Source organism: Grammomys surdaster, unplaced genomic scaffold (genome assembly GCF_004785775.1).
Source record: "Grammomys surdaster isolate TR1022 unplaced genomic scaffold, NIH_TR_1.0 123240, whole genome shotgun sequence".
In the NCBI taxonomy this organism is placed as follows: domain Eukaryota; kingdom Metazoa; phylum Chordata; class Mammalia; order Rodentia; family Muridae; genus Grammomys; species Grammomys surdaster.
This window is the reverse complement of record NW_021618542.1, coordinates 1-11,689: the sequence shown is the minus strand read 5'-3', so window position 1 is coordinate 11,689 and position 11,689 is coordinate 1. Positions and strand designations below refer to the sequence as shown.

Here is an 11,689-nt window from a genome sequence, read left to right as displayed (position 1 = left end):
TCATTGGATGGAAGATTATGCTGTGTTGTTTTGAAGTATGAAGAAAAGATGACTAAAGCATGGAATCTCTCCAGTAGAAACTTAATATAGTGGGGTATAAGCTGTCAATGAAGAAGCAAATGAGTGTTCCAACCTCTCACAATGCTATGACGTCACTGCAATTGGCTGCTTTATCCCTGATGTTTAGAAACCCACAATTTTTGGCAACCTCAATAGAAATGAAATATGTTGGCTCTATTAGAGCAATAATTGATACAACTGGCATATAAAGTTGGAATTGGGTGAGGTCTGAGTATTGTAAAATAACCAGAAACAATGACTCCCCTCATATAGATGAAAATATGTTTATTTCAAAAGTGTGACATATGAATATTATTTATGAGTAGTGAAAGAAAGAAAGAAAAACAAGGAAGAAAGAAAAAGAAACTACTAAATGAAGTCATAGCAGTCCTGGCATTTGTAAAAGTAATTAATATTTAGAGGTGTTTTGCAAAGGCTTTATGTTCATGCAAGTTTTGTGAACCATAGTGTCCTCAGTGATTGTATTGGGCATAGCTTCTCAATTCCATCCAAACATTCTAAACTGAACACATAATTTAGCTTGTAGAACACCGAGTATATATCTGGCATGAAATATTGCATGTCTTCAACACAGAGTGAATCTATGAGAACAATCTTCAATGAAGTCCCTACACTGTCTTATTTGAGAGGGAAGGCACCTGGACTGACAACAGGCTCTCACTGGAAGCAGCTGGCAGAGGCTCATCTCTCAGGAATCTCTGCTTCAGGCTTCATGAAACTAGTCTTTTTTCTTCTTTCCCATGTTAGCAGTCTTATGACAACAAAAGAGGCAACATTTTGTGATGATGAATACCACAGCTACCACACAGACCAATAGGAACCCAATCACATCCAGAGAGTGGTACTGGAACCAGCTAAGGTCATGCAGAGCTGGGCGAAGGTGCTTGGCTCCTTTGTTTCGCATGACATACTCGATCCAGAAGACAGCTCGGTCCAGGGGCTTCATTGGCTGGTCACGTTGGATTCTGGATAATCTCATGGCATTCTCTTTATAGCTGAAGTGACAAGATATATGAGTAAAATGAAAGAGATGCTAATTTGCCGACTTACCTAACATTTGTTTAGTTGGGATTAAGTCCTACAAGGAACTCAAAATAAATCACATAGACTTGCCACACAAGTGCTCTTTTATAAGGTGTCAGAGAGGAGAGTTGAGTGATAGGGAGGCCAATGAAACACATTTCTTTAGCACAGGCTTTTTCTGAACTTGGTGTGTAGCTGACACTGGTTTTGAAGTACTTAATGACCTGCATGCACTTCCAACTAATTAGCTGCTTAACAGTGGACACAGTTTCTCAGTTATATATGCTGGCTTTTTTTGACTCCATTTCCACAGAATATTTATTTTAAATTGGACTTTTATAGTTGAGCAATATTTATTGATAAGAGAAAGTTAGTAAGGGGCACTAATCTTTTGTGTGTATTTGTGTATATACCAAATGAAACACGTGATTTACGACCAAGAAAGGAAGTAGACACAGAATTCTCTTAATCTGTATAGGGTCATATGTCATGTTGGACATCGCCTTTGTAGTGTCAGTTTCTCCTATTCTCTTCTGCATGTTTCCTAATTCCTTTTTATAAGTAGACTCCTGTTTTCAAAACACTTGTTGAGTTATGATTCTGCCTTGCTCAAAAGTTTCGCCAGGATTCTCACCAGAATTAAAGAAATGCAATTTTGTTCCTGGACTAAGAGACTGTGTATGTAAGAACTAGCAGCACTTTTTCCTGTTATTTTGCCTCTGGATCTTATGATTAAGTACATTTTTGTACTGGCAAAACTTGAAACTACCGATAGTGCTCTCCAGGTATGGTAAGACTTTAATATTGTCTCTCACCTTTAGTATTATTTATGCAATATTGCATATCATCATAGAAGTAAAATAAAGTTTTACCAAAAGTTTTATAACTTCAGAAAATATTGGTAAATATTTACTTTTTCATTAAGATTAAGATTCATGATTACTTTATTATGTATTATTCTATTATATATTGAAGTAATTTCCTTGTTACCTATAAATATATATTTGTCATATTATTTATGTATATAGAATAGGTTCAGGCCAACCATGTCTCATTCATTGAAATATAACTTTAGAGTAACTTTATCATTTATAAGCACAACTTTCAGATATGTGAAACAACAAAGTTTTTCAAAATCATTCTTTTTTCAAACAGGATAGAAATCAATCTGATGATGATATGAATCTATCAATATTTTTAAAGAAATAGTTATTCACATATATATGAGTGAACATATTTTCTATCAGAACACTCAGCAGGCTGAAGCAGGCAGAGTCATATGAGTTCATGGCTGGTCCTGTTATTTTATTGTAAGAGTATCTTCCAAAAAAAAAAAGAAGACATCTATCTTAAAAAAACAACTTCAAATAAATAAGCAAGCAAGCACGCAAACAAGCAAACAGACTCACGAAGGGTCATTAATAACAGTCCGCAAGGCAGTGAGAAGTTCTGTAGCTGACAGTGTGTTGAAGTCCACTCTAACAGCTGCTCCCTTGGCTACCATGTGGTTAATATTATCAGGCTGATCCGCAAACAAGGGAATACCAACAATAGGAACACCATGATAGATTGCCTCATAGATACCGTTGGTCCCACCATGAGCTATGAAAGCTTTGGTTTTTGGATGACCTGCAGTGAGAAGAAGTTTTACATAATTATTGATCATAATATTAAAGAGAGGGGAAATATGAAGGCTCAGAAGGGGCTGTTCTCAAGTAAGTATATTATTACAGCCACAAACCTGTAGTGACATTTGCCTTACCAAGAAGGTCATTCTGTGGGATCCACTTGTAGAGCCGAGTGTTGGATCCTAAGGTGTCTGGTTTCTTACCATCAAATCTCCACAGAACCTGTTACACACAGACAATACCTTACTCAATTACAGAAATCTCAAGGCTTTGGTATATTTTGATTCTGGGGAATAGAGATTACTCAGTTTAACTTTATCCAGATGATGGAGAATGAAATTTATGAGAGGGGAAGTCTAAAATATCATGAGATGTTAAAAGGTTGAAATAAATAATACATTTTTTTTTGTACACGGTTTCATAATATCTTGAGGATGAAATTTAATTATACTAATTTTATATGTCTGATAATTAGTGACAAATTCGTGTATACACGAAATTTTAAGACAGTTAATATAATCATTATTGTCAAAACCATGGTCAATTAATAATAGTTTATGATTATGTATATTTCATATATAATGCAATATATAGGATAAATGTACACATCATATATTCTCAATATTACATCTTTTTAAGTCATAAGCACACTATTTTACCTATATTTTCATGTTCCTTAGGCTCTTTATTAAAATTGAGTTATTTTGACTTATAATATATCATATGGTATAATTTACTATTTCTAAACATAATTTCTTTATTACCAAGAATTAAGTTTCCTTTTTTTCAGATAAAATTGTTTAAGGACTGTCCATGGAAAAATGTGATCAGGGATATTGAAAACATGCTTTCTCTTGTTCTGAATACATTTCATGTTTAGTATCAAACTGAGTTCTAAAGTATAAAGAATCCTCACAAATTGGAATGTGAACTGCGAGACTTTCTGTATGCTTTCAGGTTAGTAAAATAAATCAACTCTATAACAGGAGAAATTGGTATCATGTAATAGAGTGAATTTAGCTTGCTAACACCCAAACATGCTACTTTTTGAAAGTCATTCAATAATACAGTTTATGGAGTGGGAGCTGCTAGATTCTTCCTATGTTATCCTTGTTTACACACGACTCCTTCTTACATTGCAATCTCTTTCACCATCCAGAAAAACAAGCTCGCTTGATGTGCTCGATACAGAATTGGTCCCGATGAGCTCATAATTTCATAATACTGGTCCCATTTCAGGGTAGGACCTTTTTTTCATCTGTTCTCTCATATATTTTCCTACATTAGTAATTAGGAAGAACATATTTTTCCTCTTTCTTTCATTTTCTCTATGTGAATGTTTTGCCTGCATGTAATTCTCTGCACTGTGAGTGTTCTACCGGGGATACGAAGAGTACATTAGATTCCCTGGCAGTTGAGTTGGAGACACTTGTGAGCTACTCTGTAAATCCTAGCAATCAAGCCCAGTTCCTCTGGAAGAGCAGCCTGTGCTCTTAATGCATCACTGAGGCATTGCTCCAGCCACAGCATAGTATTCCCCATTGTTGTATTTCCTCCTCCTGTTTCTCCTTCCTTCCAACCTTTCTTTTTTTTACTTATCTTTTTCTCTCACTTACTTTGAGACATTGACCCACAGAATAGCCCAGAAAAGCTTTGGAATAAACGTGAAGTGTAAACTGGTTGTAAATATGAAGAAAAAGACCTACCTCAGATCTCTAATCACCAACATGTCAAGTATGCACAACCATGCTGGATCTAAGTGTGATCATTCAGGTCATAATTTGAATCAGAAACAGACTAATATTCTATCCTCTGCAATTCATAGTTTTCTTTTTAATATGGTGTTAGAGATGCATAAGAAATGGCCAGTTACTTTACTTTTCACAAGAATTTTCTCTACTGTAATCCTATTAGTGTTCAACAGTCTTAGAATACATTTTTCCATCTCTTGGACACTTTATCTTACCTTCTGTGGAATCTGAGCAAGAGCAGAAGCAATTACATTGGCCCTTTCCTCTCTCATGTTTTTAACCATTGATCCCAGAGAAAACACCACCACACCATGTTCTCCAGAGCTCTGAACAAATTCTTCCATCTCCTACAAAAACAGTTGTGACATCAAAAATATATAGCTGCATGGGTAGCATTGTCTAAAGGACTGAGATGAACATTACCAGAGGAAATCATGAAATTATGGGAATTATTTGAGGAACACCAATGAGTGTTTTCAGTGCCTCAGTCTTCAGCATTCATGAGAGTGCATTTGTACTTTTAGTACATTTGACCAAAGTTACAAAGTTAGAGGAAAAAAAAGTATTATTAATAGAGAGGTCACTGAAATTTAGAGGATCACTAGGAGGTATTTTAAAAACAACTTGAGAAGGAGGCAGAAAGATTATAAGAGCCAAGGGGATGGATGACATCCCAGTGTCTACCAGGTTCAATAACAGTGATGCACGTATAAACTCACAGAGACTGTAGCAACATGTCTAAAACAGTCACACATTAAGTCAGATGAAGTCCAGCACTGAGATTAGAAAATGGTCATGGACTTCCACTTCTAACTAAGGAGTTATTTGCAACTGATATCTGAAAACAAAGGGCTAAATCAGTTCTCCCTAATAGAGAGTTACTGGGTAAATCACTCATACACTAGAGCAGGTCCCAAGCTCAGAATATTTAGCCAACAAAAAATAAATGCCTTGCTTTTTACCCTTAGTGTTCTTTCCCTCTGCTTTTGTTTGCTTGTGAGATTTTGGCTTCATTGCTTTTAAGTCCATTCCTTACATTTTCTTAATTGTGATTTCCTTGAGGGAAATGAGAGGGAGGAACAGTGACAGAGGAAATGGAAAGGAGAAAGGAAGGGAGGGAGGGAGAGCTGTTGATGCAAGATGAGATAGGCAGTCTAAGAAGAGGACCAGGAGGTACGCAGCACTTGGGATATAAATAAATAAGTTAATTTAATTTTTTTATTCTCACATTGAAAAGAGAGAAAATATCTGTAGTACATTTTAAATAAAGTAAAGGTGTTTCTACTGCCAAAAAGCAGAAAGAAAAAGAAAAGAAGACAAAAAAGAAAAGCAAACTCTATGACATTGGGAAAAACAAAATAGAAAAAACTATTAATGTACTGAATAATCCCAGTAGCCCTGGGAATAAATTAGGAATTGAAAAAGAGGAGTACTTTGTAGTAAAAGCTAATGAAGCACAAAGGAATATATCTAAATGAAGAGACAGTCTAAAGCGTTGGCCAATATTTGTAAATTGTTCAGAGAGTTTGTTAATTACAAAAAGAACCTGTCTAGCTCTTCCAGAGCCTGACATATACAGAGGTGGATGCTGGCAGCTAACCACTGAACTGATCATGGTGTCCCCAATGGAGGAGTTAGAGAGAAGAGTGAAGGAGTTGAAGGGGCTTGTGGCCCCATGAGGAGAGTGACATTATCAACCAACCAAAGCTCCCAGTGTATAAACAGCCAGCCTGGGAACACACATGGAGGGATCCATGGCTCCAGCTGTATGTGTAGTGGAGGATGGCCTTGTCAGGCATCAGTGGAAGAGAAGGTTCTTGGTCCCAAGAAAGGTGGATGCCCCAGTGTGGGGGAATTCGAGGGCAAGAGATATTTGGGTGGAGACACACCCTCATAAAAGCAGGGAGAGGGGAATGGGATAAAAGTTTTCGGGGGAGGGGGAGAATTGGAAAAGAGGATAACATTTGAAATGTAGATCAATAAATTATCCAACAAAAAAAAAAAAAGAAAAGAAAGAAAAGAAAAAAATCCCAGATAATGGAGTTGGCTATTGCAGTAGCGCATTTAAGAATTTTTGTCAACAACTTTATATTACCCATATTCCTGGGATTCCTTATAATCCTCAAGACAAAGGACTGGGGAAGGGGCCCTTGGACCTTTAAAAGAATATATTCAGAAAATAAAAAGGGGGGGTATATCCCTGTACACCACAAATTTATTTAAACCGTGATTTTTTTTATTTTAATTTTTTTAAAAATTTGGATGCCAAGGGATCTCTGCTGAGTGTCTATGGTACCCTCCAACTAGGCATACTTACGCCAATGTGAAAGGAAAAGATCCACTTACTGGCATAAGGCATGATCCCTATCAGGTATTAAGTATGGGAAAGAGGATGTGTTTGTGTTTTTTTCTGCAGGAAGTAAAAGGAGCATGGTGACTGCCAGAGTATTTGGTGAGCCATGCTAAGGCTGGGACAAAGAATGATGCTCACCTGTGAGCTTGCTGAGTGCCTTGATGATGGTGACTGGGAAGCTGTATGGACATATGTTCCAGACCCACCATTGCTTATCTATACCCTAGATGAGACAAGCAGGCTTGTCTCAAGTTTTTAGACCTTGTGGACAGAGAATCAAAAAGAGAAGTTGTAACGACTCTTGTATTTTTCTTAAAAGTGACCAGTTATTCAGACTCAATCATGAACTGGTGTAGAATCCAATATTGGAAATAACAGTCTTCATTTGGAAGGCTGTTCTAGACATTTTCAGAGACATATTTGAAAGTTAGCTGTAGTTCTCTATGATATTATGTCAGCAAGAGATAAAGTTGGGACAGGATCTGGATTCCAAACAAGTGTGAGTCCATGTGTTAATTAATGCTCTTTTAATTGTCAAGCTAAAATTACTTTTTTTCTTCTAGAATATTTATAATGTAAATATCTTTGACTGTACAGTTTTAATTGTGTAAGTGTGTTGAAATCTGGCATCTGTTAAGGAGGTCTACCAACCACCTTTTGTTTTATTGCCTGAGTATTACAGAACCTTGTTATTCCGAAAAAAGCTTGCAAGTACTGGAAGAAGTGATTCAGGCTTTAAGCAGAATCAAGAGGGTAGTGGACTTGATTATTGCTGGTATAACAGCTATAATTCATTAATTGCTATCGCCACTGCTTCTGCAATTGCTTTGACACAAGAAGTTAAGGCAGCTACTTTTGTTAATCATTTATCAAAAAATGTTACTAATGTGTTGAATATACAGGAAGTTTTAGACAGGCATATGGAACAATGGATTGATGCTCTTTATCCTATTCAAATTATTGGAAGGTTGTTCAGAGTTTAAGAGTAAGCATCCATCATGGTCGAGTGTCATGTCAAATACCATTGGAATTCTGTTACTTCTAAATTAAAAGGATAGTCATTATAATTAGCAAAAAGTTTAAAGACACTTGCAGGGTATGTGGCATAATTCTAACACCTTACTGCAGGTTTTAACTTTGCATAGTGAGCTTATGAATTTAAAGAATGCTGCTCCACTAATCGTTGATGCTACAGATGTTGTTGATAACATTACCTGTGGCAAGAAGTCAGCGTTCACATTTTAGTCAAGCTTCAAGTATGGCATATACAGCTTGAGCATGATAGTTCTTTTTGTCTTTGGAATTCTTTTATTCCTACCCATAGTGTGAAAACTTGTCTTTAACAACATAAACATGTTGGCAGCTAAAGAACATGGCTTGAAACTGAAAATGGACCCCCAGACAAAGCTATCAATTCAACAGACTGGAAATCAAAGGACTGGTAATATTCTGAACAGAACCTTACCAACCTAAGGCAGAAGTCCATTGCTTTTAATAGTGCACATTCCATGAAGGGTACAGAAGCCATTCTTGTCAGAACTACCTAAGACAGGCTCAGTCTTGTTTATGAAATAAAAAAGGGGGAGAGGCGGAGAGGTTTTGGGGTTGCTTGGCAAGAATCTGACATGGGTCAAGGAAAAGGAAATGGGCTTCAGGCAGGAATCTGACATTAGGTAGAAACAAAGAAGTAGGCTTCAAGAATCAAAATGACTTTGGGCTAGGACAAGGAAGCAGGCTCAGATATTTTTGTCATCCTGATAAGCCCTTAGAAATAGTGACCAAGGGAGTCATCACAGAACTTTGTCTAGTTTCTTGCTTATTCTTTGAGTATTTGTGTTTGTTGTCTTGCTTGTTCCTTGACTATTTGCCTCTATTGTATTGCTAGTTCATCAACCTAGAACTGACCTTAATACTTTCATGTAATTAAAATGGCATAAAAGCAAAAAGGAGGAGGGGGCATGGCATAGAAACATTCTTTGTGGCGACTGTAGGGAAAGAGGATGACATCTGAACTGTGAATAAATACAATATCCAATAAAAAAAAAAGAAAAAAGAAGATTTCAGGAAAAAAAAAACCTCTCTAACATAAAAAGAAAAAAGAATCCAATCAGTTCAGGCAAATGATCCAAAATAGTCTCAGATGGAAGTAGCCTCCAATTATCTGAAAAACTGTACATAATTTTAGCTATTAGAAAAATTCAATTCCATATATGTCAATATTCCTTCATAATCCAGTTATACTGAGTGTCAGTACAATTTAAATAATATTAAAATGCTCCTACAGATATTATGGAAATTGAATACTTATGCATTTATCCTTGTTGGAAACGTCAAATGATATCAATATAAAGACATAAATAATTTCCTTCCTATAAGTAACACTAGTATGATTAGTATGATATATACAGTTAACGTATGCCACCCTTTGGTAATATCTGAGGGAAATAGTTGCAAGGAAAAAAATCCACATAATAATGTTTAGTACATCGCTATTCACAGTGCCCCTAATATGGAATTAGCTTAGATATTCTTTAACTGATCGATGAGAAAAGGTATTGGTAAATATACAATATATAATAATGTTTTACCCAGATAGTAAAATTATTATTATTATATAATCTCGGGTAAACAGCTATTGTTTAGTGGACATGATGTTAAGTAGTAAGCCAGACACAGAAATATAAGTGTTGTTTTCTTTTTTATATGTGGAAACTACAAAGACAAAACCAAAATACCTGCAAAACCTAGTTGTAGAAATACTACAAGGTAGTGGAACATATAAAAGGGAGCAGTATGTGAAACACACACACATGAAGCTGTCTACCACCGCCTGCATGCTGTGCTATAACCTGCTTAGTTAAATCTGGAGTTCTTGGCATTTGTCTGTTTTCCTCTCTCTTCTTTTCATCTGCTAATCTAACCCTGTACACTGGCCAGGCAGTGAAACAACACAAGGATTTGAGGACATTACCTCTAATCTCTGTTGGATATTTCTTTAACTTGTCGATCTCTAATTATACAATACATAACATTTATTACACAATATACAATAGTTCATTGTCAGTATAATATTTTCAAGTAGAATATAATTTCTCTTTAATGAAGAAATTGATTCTTTGTTTCTTTAGCTGTTCAATACATCTCTGGCATTTATTATATGTTCTTGAAAAGAGGATAAATTATTTTTTATGAGTTACCTAAACATCCTTAAATCACTGACCACATTCTAAAGTGATTTGACACTTTATTTAACAGTAATGAGACCCAGAGATGTAAGGAAATATTATATATGTCAATTGTCAGAGAGCTCTAATTCACTTTTTATACCTCTCAGGAAACCAAACATCTGGAAAGAAACCAAACATCTGATGAAGAATTATTTCCATGAAAAAGGAAAAACTGTTCATCAAGGGAAACAATATATGGTTACCTTAGGCAGTGGTTTGGCTGGTTTGCAATGGAGTCCTCCAACAAAGTCAAAATTAGGCAAGAAAGGGTGAGGAAATTGCAAGTCCCAGAAGGTTCGAATGAGCCATATGTCTGCCTTCCCCATCATCTCAGTTAATGTAGTGGGTCTCCCTGCACCCCAAAAACATGTAAAATATACAATGGTTAAAGAAGTTTGTCTGAAATATAGCAGGTGATTTCTGTGATTTGAGATCATGTAGTCAAGCAATGTAAGATGTTTCAGTTATGATTTATGATAAAATCATATTAACATAAATATAAATTGCATGAAAATTCCATTGATTTGCAAAGTTATATCAATGAATTTGAAACATTTTGAGTCTTGATAAAAGCTTGAAAATGATTAGAAAAACAGCTCTCATAGAATATTTAGTCTACTTTATACATTTTCATAATTATTCTCTTGATTTCTGATTCCTGAAATACACCGTGATAATATGTAAGGTATGACTAAGTTGCCTTTATCACTGCTGTACTGTGTCTATTACAGGAGACAACTAGTAGTACTTAGTCGTATCCATCAAAGTTAAAGCTGGATATTTCCTTACATAGTTAACATTTAAACTCTTTCTACTATTAATTTAGGTAGTATTTTATTTAATGAAAAGATATTTTTAAAACAAATTAATAAAATGTACATTTCGTAGCAAGATTTAAGGCTTTAAGACAAGTTTTTACAGATCTGAGACATTTCAAATTCCAAGAAAAGCAAGTTGCCTTAACTGTTTCTGGTTCTAGTGATACTATCTAATTGTGAAAAACTTTACATGATATACTTGATAGATAGTTTAACTTTTAAGGGGATGTTTTGTTTCAGTGCTACACAGATAGTTAAGGTAGTAAATTATGAATCTGTAGTTTTCTCATTTTCAGTTATTAAAACACTCAATGAAACCTGGAGTTTCTTTCACTGAGAAAAACATAGAGTAGATCAAACGATTACCAAGTGAAATCTTCCCTGTCTCACTTTGCATAGCTACTAATTTCTGGCATGTTCTGATCAGTTACTCTACAGTATTTTCCTTGTTTTGAGGCTCTCTGCTTGTTTTCTGTTTTTACTTGATCAGCTCACAATGAACAATCTCAGTCTATGACTTTATATTCACCTTACACATTCTCATTCAAAGTAACATCAAGTCAGGATTTCCCAGTGACAATGAAAGGCCCAGTTTACCTAGAACATCACTGTAAAGCTGACTCCAGGACTTCTCATTAAATGTTTGGAACCAAAAGTCAAAATACAGCACCTGTAACATATTCTTCACCCTTTCCACAAATGTCATACGGTCACTTAATTCTGACAGAACCGTAGGCACATAGGAAGGGGGGAGTGGAAGCCCCCCGCTGTACTTCTCATATCTGTATCCAGGACAGAAGCGGAGACT

General features: G+C 35.6%; 1 protein-coding gene across 1 annotated transcript; it reads right to left on the bottom strand.

Annotated features, from left to right (window-relative positions):
• Window positions 1-328: 328 nt before the first annotated feature.
• LOC114636260 (UDP-glucuronosyltransferase 2B1) lies at window positions 329-11,686 on the bottom strand (the record flags this gene model as incomplete). The annotated part of the gene is made up of 6 exons (XM_028784451.1): window positions 329-1,076; window positions 2,514-2,733; window positions 2,867-2,954; window positions 4,699-4,830; window positions 10,267-10,415; window positions 11,479-11,686. Coding segments are annotated over 6 exons (1,074 nt in total), but the record flags the coding sequence as incomplete, so codon positions are not given.
• Window positions 11,687-11,689: the final 3 nt, after the last annotated feature.